At 43.8% G+C, this 16,913-nt stretch overlaps 1 protein-coding gene across 2 annotated transcripts in view; it reads right to left on the bottom strand.

The window, feature by feature from the left end:
- Window positions 1-464: 464 nt before the first annotated feature.
- Window positions 465-16,913, bottom strand: part of LOC144773221 (zinc finger protein 425-like) — a 134,953-nt gene continuing 118,504 nt past the window's right edge. The window contains exons 5-6 of one of the 2 annotated variants that reach the window (XR_013599930.1): window positions 2,115-3,997; window positions 465-2,068 (exon numbers count right to left, since the gene is read on the bottom strand). Coding sequence is in view for 1 of the 2 variants with exons in the window: in XM_078658120.1 (XP_078514246.1) it covers window positions 3,030-3,997 (968 nt within the window). In the remaining variant the exon portion in view is untranslated. Of the gene's footprint in view, window positions 3,998-16,913 lie in introns of both variants that reach the window. The other variant, XM_078658120.1, reaches the window with a different exon arrangement.

Raw genomic sequence — 16,913 nt, 5'->3', positions numbered from 1 at the left:
TGACAAAATACCACCGCGCCTGAAATGAGGGGATAAGAAAAGGATTTCCATGCTTGCCGTGGACAACAAACTCAATGCCACTCCCACTCAGAGAAAACCATGTCAACCTACCCCTTTGATCTGTTTTTACTGTCGCAAACAAATTCGCAAATTACTTTCTTGAACCTGTACATTTGTATATTGCCTACCCGATTGATCCCTTAAGCCCAACAAATCTGAAAACCTAAATGCCCCAAAGAACCCCCATATCATACGCAGCCGAAAACGACTAAGCTCCCACCCATCAAAAAAGCAAACGAGCAAGTACCATGGAAGCTGTTGTAACAAATCAAAAGTAAGTGGCTCCCGCTAATGCAAACTGATGAGCCCTCTCTTACTGAAACTTGGAAAATTCGCTTCTAGAAATCCCCACCCTTCAACTCCCTACCCCACAACAACTGCCCCATAAAAAGAAATCCTTGAAAGCTTGCCAGCAAAACGTGGTATAATGGCAAACCTTTGCTCGCACAGGTCGTGACCACGCAGCCTACTAGCTATTCCCTACCTGACGTTAGCTGCGCAGCCCGCTGCTGAAAGTCCTGGGGATCATCACGCCTACGATGTCCCACTCGCTGACCTTGATCCGTCGTGAAATCCGCTCGTGATCTCTGAAACATACTGACAGACGTGAATTTACCCCAAACCCCCGACCCCAATGCCTGAGTGACCACTACCGGACCCGCATTTTTGTAAAATACATCCCATATTATTAGTATCACTGTCCATTCATAGCCAAAAAATGTACTCCTTTTGATCAACCAGAAAATTTGCAATAGTATCGTAGTATTTGGCAATTCGCCATCACCAATTTTGCCATCATACTCCATCAAGAGATCACAGCTCGCTTCGCAACTGTTATAAAGACACCTTAGAACCAGCCCTAGGAGCAAGGTCCGCCACCAATTTCTAACCGCTCCAGCTAGAAACCACCATACACTTACCCTTCGCAGTAACCCTGCGAAATACCGTTCGTCACCGCAGTTGACATGTCCGAGTGGGCAAACCCACACCAAATGGACACATTGAGGATTAAAAACAGACCACCGCACTAGTACAGTCTCGTGAATACTGTGACCTACACAAAGCCGCTCCTGCTTCGCAACTGTTGATAAAGAAAACTAGGACCTGCCCAAGGAACAGGTCCGCCACCAAATTTTAACCGCTCCGGTCAAAACCGCCATATACTTACTCCTCGCAGGAAACCTGCTGATACTGTCCGTCTCTGCAGTTGTTACAAACCACCCCCATTGAAGCAGAGTCAAATTCCACTTGAGGGTGGCAGATAAATGACAGTAATCCTTCTTGACGCAGCACGCCGTGGCCACTTAGCTCCTCCGTCTCCTTCCATAACCGAGCCCGTCCGAAGCACGTCAATGACTAAGGAAGTGCCTTCCCAGTGTGTCCCTGAGGCTTGATAAACTGCCATTAGTGCAGTACTACCCGGTACCTGTGTTGGTACTCTTTGGCAACATGCACCTGTCACTGTCCTCTAGTAACACTGTTTTCCACCTCCTGCTTTTGCCTGCTTTCGATACTTGCACAAACGCCGCCATTGCCCACGTCATGTGCCATGTGTTCGAGTGTCCTCCATCGACTGCAGTAGTATACCTCCACTTGCACCCCGCACACTCTGTAACCTGCTCACCGGACAGTTTGTTCCTCATGTAATGCACCGTTTGCCACCTTCTGTAACCCATTCAATCACGACCGTCCCCCGCCCCATGCAATGCAACCCCCGCTTCTGCCATTGGTTCAATTGCAATGCTCCCCTATATCAGCTGTTCCCCCTGTGAAACGCTCCGGCACCCCCTGAGAAAGTCAACGCCATATCAAAAAACACACACAATAAATCACTAAACAGAGTCACTCCGCCCTGCCATCAGAAGCGCTCTCACCGCATCCCTCGGATTGCTCTTCCTGCATGACAAGCGACTCCTCGTACCGCAGGCACCGACTCCAACTCTGCGGCGTCCCTTGGCAGAAAAAGGCTGCCCCTCGCCTAAAACTCTCCTACCTCCTAAGCTGGAACCTAAAATGGCCCACGCCTAAAACTCTCCTACCTCCTAAGCTGGAACCTAAAATGGCCCTCGCCTAAAACTCTCCTACCTCCTAAGCTGGAACCTAAAATTGCGCCTCTCCCCTGCCTAACGCCTACGCACCTATCTAGCGCGCGCTGCATCTGACCTATCATCTCACCTCCCTGGGTCTGACACATTCGGGCAAAAATCCACGGGGGGAGACTGCTCCGCTCCGCTCCCCCCGAGGATCCCATTAAATTAGGCCTTTGTTTTAGGTCCAGCAATAGGAAGGTCCCCTTGCTGCCTGAAGGTTGCTGCTCCAAATGCAATGCAGGCACTGCTGAGTTATGGCCAAGTCTGAAAATGACACCAAGACAAATTCAGCAAGTTTCCCAGGGATTCAGCATAGAAATAGCTGCCAGTATCATGATCCAGAGGTTCCCCTACTTTCCACCTCTGACCCTAGCAGATGACTACACCGTTGGCTAAAATGTTTTAATGCAGTAGGATAAGGGTAGAGAGCACGCCTTCAGCAGAATGCTATTACCACTCAAATTGTCTTTGCATTATTAAGATTTCAAATGTCACAAGATAATCTAATTGACCATTAAACAGGTGAACTAAGTGTTTTCCATATTTACTGAACCAGAACTGCAAAAGAAAGTATTGTCTTTCAATCAACATATGAAACATCTTCAATTTCAAAAATAATTTGATTAACTATGAACGTATATAAAGAAGACATGGAGGTGAGAAAAAGCACCCAGCTTGTGTACTATTATGCTCCACTTTGATTGGTCTACAGCAGGGCACAGGACAGAGAAGAAGTTTTTCAACTACTGTGTTTGTCTGGCTATCCATCATGTTTAAAAAAAATGCTATAGTCTCTTCTTTTCCTTTTGACAACTCATATTCGCTTTTGCAGATTTTTATGCCGGGCGCCAACTGATGCTTCATTGTATGAACAGAGATTTATTCTGCAGCCTCTTGTTTTTTCTTTTTTGAATATGGCTTCTCTCCTCTGTGAACTCTCTGGTGCATAAGAAAGTTTGAGATGTGGCTGAAGCTTCTCTCACATTCAGTGCAGGTGAATGGCTTTTCTCCTGTATGTGTTCTCTGATGGATTATGAGGCTTCTACTGCGGCTGTAGCAGTTCCCACATTCAGCACAGCGATATGGTTTGAGTTCACTGTGTATTATCAAGTGATTTCTCAAGGCCGAGTAGTACATGAACGTACTGCTACATACATGGCACTCAAAAGGCCTTTCACCTGTGTGAACTCGCATATGTTCTGTCAACTGCGCACTTCGGCTGTAGCTCCTATTGCAGTAAGTGCACTTAAATGGTCTCTCCCCTGTGTGACATCGTGAATGAACATGAAGTTCAGACAGGAAACTGAAACACCTCTCACATTCATCACATTTATAGGGTTTCTTTCGAAATCCAAACCGTGGGAGAGTGCTAATGCTTTTCTTTAAACTTTTACGTATGTAGCGCCGTTTTCCTTTGGGACCTTTCGTTGGGACATCTCCTTCAGCACTACAAATACACACTCCTTGCTCACATTTGATACAAATTTGCAGGGGCTTTTTGTCATGTGTTTTTTTGTGAGCTGTAAGATGCGACTTTTTATAAAAGCTTTTTTCACATTCGGTACATTTGTGCGGTCGTCCTTCAGTTTGGGTCCTTAGTTGTACAATTTGTTCTCTTAGCCTGAAGTTACTGATTTTCTTTTCAATAACAGGCAGCTTTCTGAGGTTCCATTCTAAAGGCTTCCTATCCAAAGATGAAGAACTGTTTGCTCCACCCTCACTTTTCAAAGATGTAGCAACATTTGAACAATGAGCCACACCAAAGGAGTCTACGGATGAACTGTGAATATTGAATGTGGCTGGATTTAGCTCTGTATGCATCCTTCTTTTAGCCATATGACTAGCCTCTGTTGGATTAAAAGAAAACAGTGTTACAGTGCGTCACAGAATACACAACTTTAAGCTAGAACCACATTTTCAAAACACAATTAAAGCTATAAATAATAATTGCACTAGTTCAATAAAATCTAAGAGTATTTTTTGCACACACTGCCCTCAAAAGGAAAAAAAGTTTGGCAACTCGACTATATACAATTTTGAATGCTATCCACATTAGTAACAAGTGAAAAAGCAGTTCCCACATTTAGCATAGCAATATGGTTCGAGTTCACTGTGTATTATCAAGTGACTTCTCAAGGAAGAGTAGCACATGAACGTACTGCCACATACATGGCACTCAAAAGACCTTTCACCTGCGAGAACTCTCATATGTTCTTTCAACTGCGCACTCCGGCTGTAGCTCCTATTGCAGAATGTGCACTTAAATGGTCTCTCCCCTCTGTGACATCGTGAATGAACATGAAGTACCAACAGGAATCTGAAACCACTCTCACATTCATTCCAATTATAGGGGTTCTTTCTAAATCAAAACCGTGGAAGAGTGCTATTGCTTTTCTGAGTTGCATATGCTTTAGATACTCTGACTTTTATAACTAAATTTCCCACTGGAGAAGGAAGCAAGTTCCCACATTAATTTACATTAAATAACATTTTCTGCTTCAGTACTGAATCATTCAGCCCTTCACATGCCTTCAATAAACTACCGTAAGCTGTTAATTAGCGTGAAGACACTTCTGTAAGCTGAATCCACAAAGCAGACATCTAGCCCAAGGTATTTTGTATGAGATATGGAGAGGGGTGGAGTAAGCCAGAGGATTGCCGTCCCTCAGCCTCGGTCCCAAGACACGATAACGCTGGCCATGGTTCAGGTGTGCTGAGACACGTGCGAGTCATGGTTTCCATGGCACGTTTTCTGGTTTGTGAAACTAACCATAATCGAAAGAATACCGTTTTTTTTAATGATTCATAACCATAACTGTATTGAAGCACCCTTCCTCCAATCCCCTCTTCAAGTGGCCTAACCCTTCTGAACAAGACCTTTGGCCATACCATGTACTGTGAGGGTAGGTCACAAGGCCTAGCCAAGTGCTTCTCCCTAGCCCCATAGGCAACCAACTCTTGCACCTGCACGGTCTTGGACCTGGCCTTTGGCAACCCCAAATAGATGGCTAACTCACACTGTGCATTCGCTGCGCAGGTTGGCCATAGAGCCTGGCATTCGGTGAGGCCCAGTGCCTAACCCACCACCGACTGTGGACCCCAAAGCCAGGTCAGTGTACTAGGTCATGTGGTCCCCGAACGTCATACTGAATTTGGCTTTTAAAATTGCAATCAAAATTGGGCCCCTCAGCCTCCGGGGAAATCCTATCTCAGGCTAGCCCTAAAAAATAAATAAAAAAATAAAAATCTCTCTCTCTCTCTCTCTCTCTCTCTCTTCTCTCTTTCTCTCTTTCTCTCTCTCTCTCTCTCAGCAGTCTGCCATGCACAGTCCAAAATCATGGTAATTCCAGACTACTCTAGGAAAGTGCAAAAACAAAGGCAACCTTTGACTCCGCTGAGCTGAAACTGAGATCTCTGAACATACAGTATATGTTGCTGTTCTCAGTTAAACACGAGGTCATCTTTGAGGGCAAGACAATCTTCTTTCAAATTCCACAAGAGACATGGGCCTGGCTGAAGCAGCATCCAATCTGGCGCAGAGATAGGGACACTCAAGGGACATAGTTGAGGTTAACCTGAGAAGGGTCTAGAATCAAAACCCTGAGGTTGGAGAGAGGCCACAGCGGGGGTGCTGGGAATAAACGACAAGTAAAGACCTCTCTCCCACAAAAAAGTTGAACCTCGACATCTAGACTGATACAGAAGGGGAGCATGCCTGGAGGTGTCCCAAGAAAAACACACTGGATAAGCAACAAAATGATGCCACGTCAGACCAATCGGATCATGAATGCTCGACTGACTCAGATGATAACCACTGGCTAATGGAAGCAATAACTAATCTGGAGACAGAGTCCACAACTGGGGCCTCTCCAGACCCAGCTACAGACGCAACATGCGACAAGAGAGATCCCAGAAGGGAGGATCGAGCTGGCTGGAGTACCGGAGGGGAACGATCGGCACGCAATAGGGCCCCATGCTTAGAATTCCCCAACTATACCTGAGAAGGGGACTGTATTGATCTTTCACTTGTTGATTTTTTTTATTCTCCGTTTTTTCCCTGCAGGTCTCATGCTATCAGTTTAGGGACCAGTTAAATTTGCAGAGGGAGGTTTAAACTAGGGAGGGTAGGGCTACAGACCTCTCTGGCTTGACCTCTAACATGTTTCCAAAGTTGGCGAGTCAGGGAAAATGTGTGGGAGGTAGGGGAGAGTGAAAAGAGGAGGATTTGGGGAGGGGTAGGAAACTAGAGAGGATAAGTAAGTTGTTGCTCAAAGTAGAACACGTTCATGACATATGCAGGAGCAGACAGTGGAGGCCAGAGTCTATCATATAATGTAAATGCCAGGTCCAGGTGAGCACAGTGACGGGAGGTACTCAATACTGTTGTGGAATGTCAATGGACTTGGTAACAAGGTCAGGGGGGGAGGCTGGTGGCTAGGTACAATAGGAAAAAAAATCAAGTGGGGAATGGATCACTTGTCCTGCGTAACCAGGGTTTTTAAAATTTTCGTGTAATATAACAATAAAAAACCCTCATTCACGTACAGAGGTGGGTGTGGCGGTATATCTTGGTTCTCCGCCTGACTCTTTAAAAACGTGACAGCATCATCATAGGGTTAGTTCTTATGCTTCCTCCACCCGGAGGTGTACCCCTGGTTAGAGCAGTAGTGATCAGTGATAAAGGGGTTCTCGTGTGGGGAGTCTCAAAAAAAGATGAAAAAATGTTAAAATACTCGGATAGCCAGATTAGAATTTTAATAGGTCTGGGTTTGAGATTTTATTAAAAATAGTCCGGAGCGTAGGGGGGATTATCAGGGATCTCCCGCACTTCAGTATGTCCATAAAAAGGTTGACATGTTTCAGCCCCAGCGTTTGCCCATGCGGGTCAGGTGGGCTTTCTTCAGGACCTAGAGTCCTGAAGGTGTATTAACCTGATTTCAAGGAGGTAACCGGGCCCACAGAGGAAGAGTCAGCACAAGTCGTGCTGCGTCTGAACCACAGCACGCTATGAACTTCCTGGCCACCCGCTGATGTCCGGACAATAGGACGAAAGGTACTATTTGACCTCCTTGAAATCAGGTTAATACACCTTGATCCTTCTAGACCCTGGAACTCAACGTTCTATATTCACAGGGACTCACTTTGTTTCTATCACATTTATTATAATCTTTTCACTCTAGGTCCTGAAGAAAGCCCACCTGACCCGCATGGGCAAACGTGGGGCTGAAACATGTAGACCTTTTAATGGACATACTGAAGTGCGGGAGATCCCTAATAATCCCCCCTACGCACTGGACTATTTTTAATAAAACCTCGAACCCAGACCTATTAAAATTCTAATCTGGCTATCCGATTATTTTAACATTTTTCATCTTTTTTTGAGACTCACCACATGTGAACCCCTTTATCACTGATCACTACTCCTCTAACCAGGGGTACACCTCCGGGTGGAGGAAGCATAAGAACTAACCCTAAGATGATGCTATCTCGTTTTTAAAGAGTCAGGCGGAGAACCAAGATATACTGACACACCCGCCTCTGTACGTGAATGAGGGTTTTTTATCGGTATATTACACGAAAATGTTAAAAACCCTGGTTACGCAGAACAAGTGATCCATTCCCCACTTGATTTCTTTTGGTATTTGCATAAGGAAGCTAAATGGATCACAGTTTCTTCTTTCTCCCCCCTTTGATCTGATAAAATAGGTACAATAGGACACACAAACCTGATATGGTCCTCCTACAGGAGGTAGAGAATGAACAAGTGACTCTTCACTTGATACCTAGTTGCACAGCGTGAATCAAACTTCACATATCATTAACCTATTACAAAATTGTACGAATTTCACCATATGAGATTTTCACATTCCATTCCAATGCTTAATGGATGAAGAATTGATTATATGTTCAACATATTTAAGCAAACCAAAACTTGTACAGTCAGTTGAAACAATATCCAACTCATTTCAAAGGATTGTATACAACAATTCTTGGTCGGTCTACAATATAACAAGGTTCTTAAACATTTCGTTGATGGTGATGCCCAATGCATTTTTGGGATATTCAAATCCCTTCTTCAGGGGCCTCTATGAATACAAAAGCATAAAACTCAATGGGTAAGTGAAGTGATGCTGTATAATATACAGGGATAAGTACCTCAACACCAAATATGCATGGAGGAGACAATGGCAAAAGATGATACAACAGTTTATTGGAAATGGTGAGAATGAGGAGGTAAATAGAATGAGTAACGCAAAAGTGATAATGACCCAACATGTTAACCCCTTCGACGCTCATGACGAGCTCAGCTCGTCATGGAGTTTCCATTGACTTCAATGGAAATTACATTGGAGCACAAGCACAGGCTCAGCATCCAAGTGGTTAACCAAGAATCAGTGAAAAGACATGTAAAGAATGCAGAGCTAGCAAATGGAGACACCTATCAAAACATGAAACACTTAGTGCCAACATGCCATTCAAACAGAGGTAAACCACAATGTTCTATGAACCAGCGTGGATAGTGATCATAAATATTACACCAAATGCCAACCTAATACCAGCACCCTATTCAAACAAAATCTAATTGCTTACTTGTTGTAAACAACAACCTTCTATGAACAAACGTGAGAAATAATAACGAAGGTCAATGCACACAGGACGTGCTTGGGATCCACAGTGATAAAATAATAACACCCGCATTAAGGAATCAATATAAAACCCTTGATAATGTAGCTAACTTCACTGCAACCTAAGACTTGAACTCCTACAGGAGGGATATCTACAAGGCTTTCTCTGCAGTGTCTTGGGAAGGGGAGCATTCATAACATTAGCACATGCAGTTTCACCACAGGATCCCATTGTGGCCATCCAAGTCAGGAACGCACGCCCCTTCCATATACAGAAAATATAGGTGGACTCAAATGAGACTTACGTGGCAGTGAAGGGACTCGGTGGGAATGAGAGACTCGGGGGGAATGAGAAACATTACCCTGGTCAGTGTGTATGCTCCCCTGAGATTCTAAAAGACAACCCTAGAAGCAGGGTTGCTGTAGGTGGCCTGCTTCTCCGTTCACTTTATTGAGGGCAACTTTAACAACGTTATGGATCCTACCTTAGACTGCACTAGCCCAATAAGGGGGCCTCAGACGCAGACAGCCCTGGCAAGCTTTGCAGACACTATAGGGGTTTCGGACCTTTGACGCCGACATAACCCCACTGACCGTATGTACTCCTACTACTCAGGAGCACACAGGGTGTTCGCCAGACTGGACTATATCTTTGCACCCGGTGGTGAGGATGAAGGTTAGACATAGCCAAATACTTGGCCTGGGGACTTTTTGACTACTCCCCGCTCTCGTTTACGGTCAGGCCTGAACACGTAGGATAAGACAGATCAGGAGGTTGAAAACCTTGAAACTGCAAGAACAACAGATGACTAGGGAAATCAGAGTAGATACGGAACTGTATTTTAATGAAAACAAAGACTCGGTGGCATCACTCTGATCCTCTGAGAGGCATCTAAAGTAGTACTCAGGGACAGGGCACAGAATATCATAGCCCACAGAAGAACAAGCATTTGCAATGCAATAGGTCTCGCATTACTGATAGTTTGAGGTATTGACGTAAATAATAATGCAATGGCAATAGCTCATACTTTCACTAATGCAAGACCTAGTGCATTGCAAATACTTGCGAAGTGAGCCAGGAACCAGCATTGTATTTCTCGGTGCAGTAACGCAAGTTGCTCCTAGAGGCCCCTAGTGAGCAGTGTTGAGAAGTTGCTGCTGCTACATTAAAAAGGACACATGTAAAACATCTCACTGCTGCATGGAGGTATGTATAGCCGTCATTTTTGTTTGTTTCACCTTCTGTAGCTAGGTGGTAAAGGAAGGAATGCTCAACCTAAACAAAACAAATCATCCCAAATGCCGACTCCTAATTATGTAATTCATAATTTCACTTGAAGGCTCTGATAAGTGGGCCAGGTGCTTGGGTGTGTGACTAGACCAGTTTTGTTTAAATCATTTCACCACCCTGTGAGCGACACATGCCCACCTTCACCGAAGGAAAGACTGAAACAGAGATGTCGATAACACGTAGGTAAAGCCGCTAACATTTTTAGTGAAACCTATTTCATTGAAAAGAAGCATCCGCGATTGTCCTGGGCTGCTTTAAAAGTGAAAGAGCGCATGGTGCTGAATGTCCCGGACTATTGTGACTGGACAAGCAAGGATTCAAATATTTGGGTGTTTATGTGACTGCAATTAAAGAAGTTAGCCTAGACCATAATATACGGAGGGTAGTTACAGATTTCCACTGGGATGATAAAAGGTGGAGAACGCAGCCTCGGACACTGTTAGGGCAGGGGGCAATGCATAAAATGGTTACACTCCCGAAACTCCTATACACACTACCATAAGATCCCAGAAGATGTGTTTGCCAGAACAGATGACGAAGTTCGAACACTGTTATGGAAAAAGAGTAACCCAAGACTGGCACTGGGGACATTGCAGAGGAATCAATATAATGGGGGCATTTTCCTCCCCAATGTCTGGGCATACTATTGGGCAGCACACATAATAGGGGTTAATGACAGGGGGTATATGTGCAGAGATCACCCAACATTGCGCTAGAGAAGACCCAGTTCCAGACACCTTCATATCTACATTACCTATCAGGAAGAAAGGGTCGAAGAACCTACTGACAGCAACCCAGATGTCCATCGACACCAAGAAAGGGGTGGAGAGGATGACGAAGTGGGGCAAGAGGTTAACACCGGAGACACCTCTATGGGTGGGGAAACGTTTGCAGGAATTTAGGATGTTGTAATGTTTTGGGCCATGGTACACAATCAGAATCTCTAAGCTGGTTGACCTAATAAAGGAGGGTGCATTGATTCAGTTTAGTTCCCTACAACAGGAGTACTAGCTACACAAAACCCAATATTTTAAGTATTTACAAAAACAGCATGCCTGGAAGGCAGAGAAGGCAGTGGTAGATGACCTCCCGGAATATGCACCACTAATAGGACGGCTCCTTCAACGTGAGATAGCTGGGAGAGCTTTCTCCTGGATGTATAAGACGATTCCTAACAACGTCCTAGATACCCTGATGAAACTTCAAATGAAATGGAAGGACGAGGTGGGCGAAATAGACAACACAAACTAGGAGGCGGCTCTATTGCACCCAAGGGACGTGGCGATTAAGTCCTGCCTAGAACTAATCCAATTTAAGGTGCTACATAGGGTATACTATGACAAGGCCAGTTTACATAGATTTGGTAGAGCAGAGACATCTATCTGTCAAGATGCGGTGATCAGAATCGGTCATTTATGCACTGCTCTGTGATAAGCACATATTGGTCTACTGTGGTTGAGGAACTTAACTGAATAATGGGCATGGGCCTGCTAACAAACCATAAATGTGTCCTACTGGGAATATCCACGGAAGTAGATGTACCCCGAGTGACCTCCTTTTTAGCAATGTGGGCCTTGCAGTCACAAAACGAGACGTGGCCGCATTGGGGAGCCCCTGAGTCACCCACCCCCAGGGACTGGAAAGTAGGGATGGACCCTTATATGGTGGCTGACAGGGTAACATACAAGGCAAGAGAATGCCCCAAGAAGTTCAGTTAAGTATGGGGACCCTGGCTCAGGTATTACGATATGGACACGGGGGTGATGGAGATGGGCACTTCTCAATGTGATATCTCTGACTAAACACAGATACAGGAAGCAGAGACTCTGACCTATAAAGGCTCAACTATGGCGAACATGCTGTTTCTGTAATGCACAATTGTACGGATATATGACTGCAAGTTGAACCCCATGTTGAATTGTTGATAAGCATGATGTTGTGTAGCATGAATTGTTCCAAAGAAAAATCCAATAAAAATATTTTTTTTCTAAAGAATGGTTTGTATGGAAAACAATCACTAAAGTTTTACTAGCTCTAACTTGTACCTAACCTTTGCTTTTTTCATGGAATTTAAATGTTTTTATGTGTTTATTGAAAATGTGTTTCAAATCATGGTACTGAGTGTTATTTATTACGGTCTTGTCAATTGTAGTGTTTTACAGTGAAATGAAGCAGAGTGTCATACAGTTGAGTGGTGGTAGAGTGGGGTATTGTATAGTGCAGTGTAGTTGAATGTAGTAGGGTACAGTGGAAAAACGATTTTACGTTGGTGTTAAAAAGCCTTATCTTGGTTCGAGACGTTGGGACTTGGAGTTCTAGATCTTCTTTAGATGAATGAAGGTAGCCTTTGCTTTGATGATTCTTGCCTTGACATCACATCTGTGCTGCCCCGCTTGTCTATGATACAACCCAGGTAGGTGAAGGCCTCGACTTCTTCCAGTGCTTCGCCTGCACGAACTGCAGTTTTGCTAGTAGTCTAGCCTTCAGAATCTTGGTTTTACCAATGTGAATATTGAGGCCAAGTTTGGTTGAAGTGGCTGACACCCTGTTGGTCTTCTCTTGTATGTGCAGATGGGTATGGGAGAAAAGGGCCAAGTCGCCTGCAAAGTCCAGGTCATCATGCTGCGTCCAAGGTGCCAACTGGATCCCATTTCTTCTCCTTTCTGTGGATGTCTTCATGATCTAGTCTATGGCTAGCAGGAAGGGAAAAGGCGAGAGGAAACAACCCTCACGGACTCCGGTTCTCACTCTGAAGGCTTCTGAATTATCCGCCGTAGACTATCTTGCAGGTCATTCTCTCATAAGAGTGCCTGATGATTCTTACAAGTTTATCTGGCACACTGTAGTTTTCGGAGGAGGTGCCAAAGGGTTTCTCTGTCCAAGAGGCTGACTGCAAGGAGATGGGTTACACCTAAAGTCAGATTGAAAGAAAAGATCTGGACAGAGGTGGCTGTAGAGTCCTGGTTGATGGCCTATACTCCAGGATGGCTAGTAGGTATTAGTAAGAGTGGGAAACAGTGTAGTACAGGGTTGTAGAATGGAGTTGCATAGAGTATAGTAGTGTGTAGTACAGTTGAGTGGGGTAAAGTGGATGATTGGACAGTGGCGTACAGCAAGGTAAAGTCTCATACAGCGGAGTAGAGTTCAGCGGAGTTGCGCAACGTAGTGTGGATTAAAGTATAATACATTGTATTAGTGTGCCAAAGAGTGGTGTGGAGTGGATTATAGTTAGGCTCCCGGTTTTATGATATTTCTTTTTTTGACATTTCCGCCTGTATTTAAACATATTTCTTTTTTGCTAATGTTCTGTATTTATCCATCTTTATTTTGGGTTTTGTGAATTAATGAGTTCAAACTAGTATATTTCCACATGTATGTAGCCCATAAATGTGCATTCATGCTGACACGCCCAATAGGTTCCGATAATAGGAACACCCACAAATGATTAATCAATGCACTTATATGAAAAAATTTACATTTTAGTATCAAGGTAGTGCATAGCTACTGCTGGGTAAGCCTCTTTACTAAAATTACATTCGTTTATAGGTGAAGTCTAGGCAGCACATGCGCTGCCTCTTTGAGGCATGTTGTGTTGTATTCACTTTCTAGGATTACAGCCCATCCATTAGCTTTTAATGTGTTACTTGTGCTGTCATTAAAAAAAAGTCTTGCTTGCTATTGGGTATTCTTTCTTCTTATTCCCTCATTGTTGTTTTTTGTTTCCTCCCATCGAGCAGGAAACAAGTATTCTATCTTTGCATTTTGATGATTTATCTGTTCTTTGGCGACTATTTTTTTATTTGTTACCTGCTTGAATTACTGTTTGCCTGCGTTCAACTTCGTGCCCACAGCTGCTTGCATTTTAATGCAGCATTCCTCCCTCCCACCTCCTCCCATGTCACAGCAAACCTGCTTCCACCTACCCACGAGTTGTGTTTTTAATTTTTTTATTTTGCTGTTCTGACAAGTTCCCGTGGAGAGTATAAGACATTACAGCCCTCACACTTCCTTTTGTACCTAGTGATCCCATCCCTGTCTCTCACACCTCCTGCCATGTTACCCGTTTAAAATTTTCAGGCAGCGATAACATTTCCTGTTTGGAGATCGTTGTTTCCTCTTGTGATTCTTGCGCGTCCGATACCATCGACAGCTAGCTGCACTCCGTAGTGAGTGGAGCTGCAGCTGGAGGGTCAGGTGTGGGAGATGGGCTAAGGAGTTTTGAGGCATTGTGTATGTTGTTAACGGGACTCACCCTGCGGCATAAGATAAAGGAGTTTCCTAGGACCCGTTTTCTTCCAGAGTCTGGATTGCCGCTCGCAGGTGTCCCACGTATATTTGTATTCCAGGGCAGAGGGGGTTGTGTGTTCGAGTTCACTGACCGTGCTCTGTGCCTCCAATACAGACTTGCATGAACATCTGATTTTCTAGTTAGAACAAGGTCTTGGTTAGTTAACACTCACCACTGAAATCTGTTGCGGCCTGCAGATCACAAGTTTGTATCCTTACAGGGCCAGCTCAGCTTCTCATCCCTAAGGGGTTGGTAACATGACTAGCATTGCATTTGGTAATAGTTATAGGTTACAGTGCTTGGAAATGGTAGTAGAGTAATATGTAAACAATATCTAAAAGAGGTCAATGTTCTTTACTGAAGTGGATTACAGCGCTTTAAGTAGAGGGCTTTACCAGTCTCTGCCAGGGTAATACTGAATAAGTATGAGGTGGCACTCTTTCCACAGGGAGATGGCATATCTATTGAGCAGGGTTAGTATAAAACCCTGAGAGAAGCCCCCTTTGGGCATTCTACCCTCAAACTGGAGTTTCAGTGAGCTCGTCATGAGGTGTTTTCCAGAGGGAGATGGTCAGTGGCACCAGTCTTCAAACTGGAATGGGACAAAAAGGTTTTCAAACCTCTGGCGGGGAGGACTGGAACTTTCACGGACGTTAGAATATATTCAGAGAAAGTGTTGCTCATGAAATTATCTGAACTAAAGTTGACATATAAAATTAGCAGGTGAACCATTACAACATATGAGAGAGTGCCTTATGTTTTTTATGTTTATATTTAGCCATGCTGTACAGCACTGGTGATGCTGCACAGCATGGATAAAATAATTGGCAAAAAGAACAGACCCTAAAGGCGAGATCTATTGGCTTTGCCAATACTTGGTTAAACCCTTATCAGTCAATCCGCACAGCTATTGGCCTGGCAGTCACGACTACCAGCAGTTGGAATTTCTCAAAAAAGAATCCAATTTCTGTTTTCAGCCACATTTGAAAATAATTGTTTTTCTGTCTTTATTTATCTGTAAATGTCAGTAAAAATGGATAAAAGGAAGCTTTAATTATAGTGTTTTTGCATAGCATTGAGTCGAGCAAACTCTTATTAATTGGAGTGGTGCCTCATACTGAATAATGTTTAGTGGAATAGATATGGTACAATGGAGTGTACAGGCACAAACTGGACTTGCAAGTTAGACAGAGGCACATACGTAGACAGAGTGAAGTAAAGTCTCATACAATCCTATAAAGTGCAGTATAATTTTATAGATTGCAGTTCTAGAGAGTGGAAGAGAGTGTTGTACAATGGCGCCGCATACAGTGCAGCAACATACACTGTAATGGTGTGAAATGGCGTATCATACAGTGGAATAGCGCACAGTGTAGTGCCATACAGTTCAGTGGTGTACAGTTCATCATAAACTGGAATACCATACAGTGGAGTAGAGTTTAATGGAATAGCGTAGAAAGGAGTGTTGCAGGGTGGTTTAGAGTAGATTTGAGTGGCATACTGTGGAATAGAGTTGAGTGGTGTGGCATACAATGGAGTAGTGTACAGTGGATTGGCATACAGCGAAATAGCATAGAGTAGTGTACAGTGAAGTTTCGTAGACTAGATTGGCGTTCCGTGCAGTGCATACAGTGGAGCTGGGTATAGCGGAGTGGCGAATAATGCAGTGCATACAGTGGAGAGGTGTAGAGTGGAACTGCATATAGTGGAGAGACGTAGAGTGGAGTGCAGTCCAAGGAAATATCATAGAATTAAATGGTGTACAGTAAAGTGGCATAGAGTGCCATACAGTACAATAGTGTGGCTTGTTGGTACTTCTGATGACAAGTCATTAGCTGACTGGCTAGTGACTGCCTTTACAAAGTAAATCCAATATGCCTAATCAAAGACCAAATATAATTTTTTTCTTTTTTCTTCTTAAATCCAAATATTTCACAACATCAGGAGAATGATGACTAAGTTCACATGGGTTTATATACATACCATGCAATTTGGGTGGAACTATACATACTCTATTTTATACATAATCTGACAGATTACCACTCTACACTATCAAGCCTTGATGAAGTTCTAAATGTAATTGGAATGAAACGCGTTGGCTGGATGTTGTTATGTATTTGGATTTAAGAAGAAAAAAGAAACATTTGGGGCCCGATGTAGGTAATTTAATTTTACCGGTTCTTAAATACCGATTCATACCGAATCGGTATTTATGAATCAGAAAACCGTATGTAGCAAAATAAATCGGTAACAAATACCGAATTGGTAACAATCGGAATCCACACTCGGTAAATACCGAATCGCTAATCTCCGAATCGGTAATCTCCGAATCGGTATCACCCATTCAACCCTATGGGCCTCCAGGCCCATAGGAATGAATGGGAGATACCGAATTGGAGATTACCGATTCGGTATTAACCGATTCGGTATTTACCAATTCGGTAAAATCCGATCTCGAAAATTCGAATAGAAGACATGTGAGCCAGTGAACCAATCAGGGACACCCACCACACCCCACAACAAAGCAACTGAGAAATCAACCAATCAGATGCAAGTAC

This window comes from Lissotriton helveticus, chromosome 8 (assembly GCF_964261635.1).
Source record: "Lissotriton helveticus chromosome 8, aLisHel1.1, whole genome shotgun sequence".
Taxonomy (NCBI): Eukaryota; Metazoa; Chordata; class Amphibia; order Caudata; family Salamandridae; genus Lissotriton; species Lissotriton helveticus.
The sequence above is the reverse complement of the archived record's forward strand: the minus strand, read 5'-3'. Positions and strand labels throughout refer to the sequence as shown.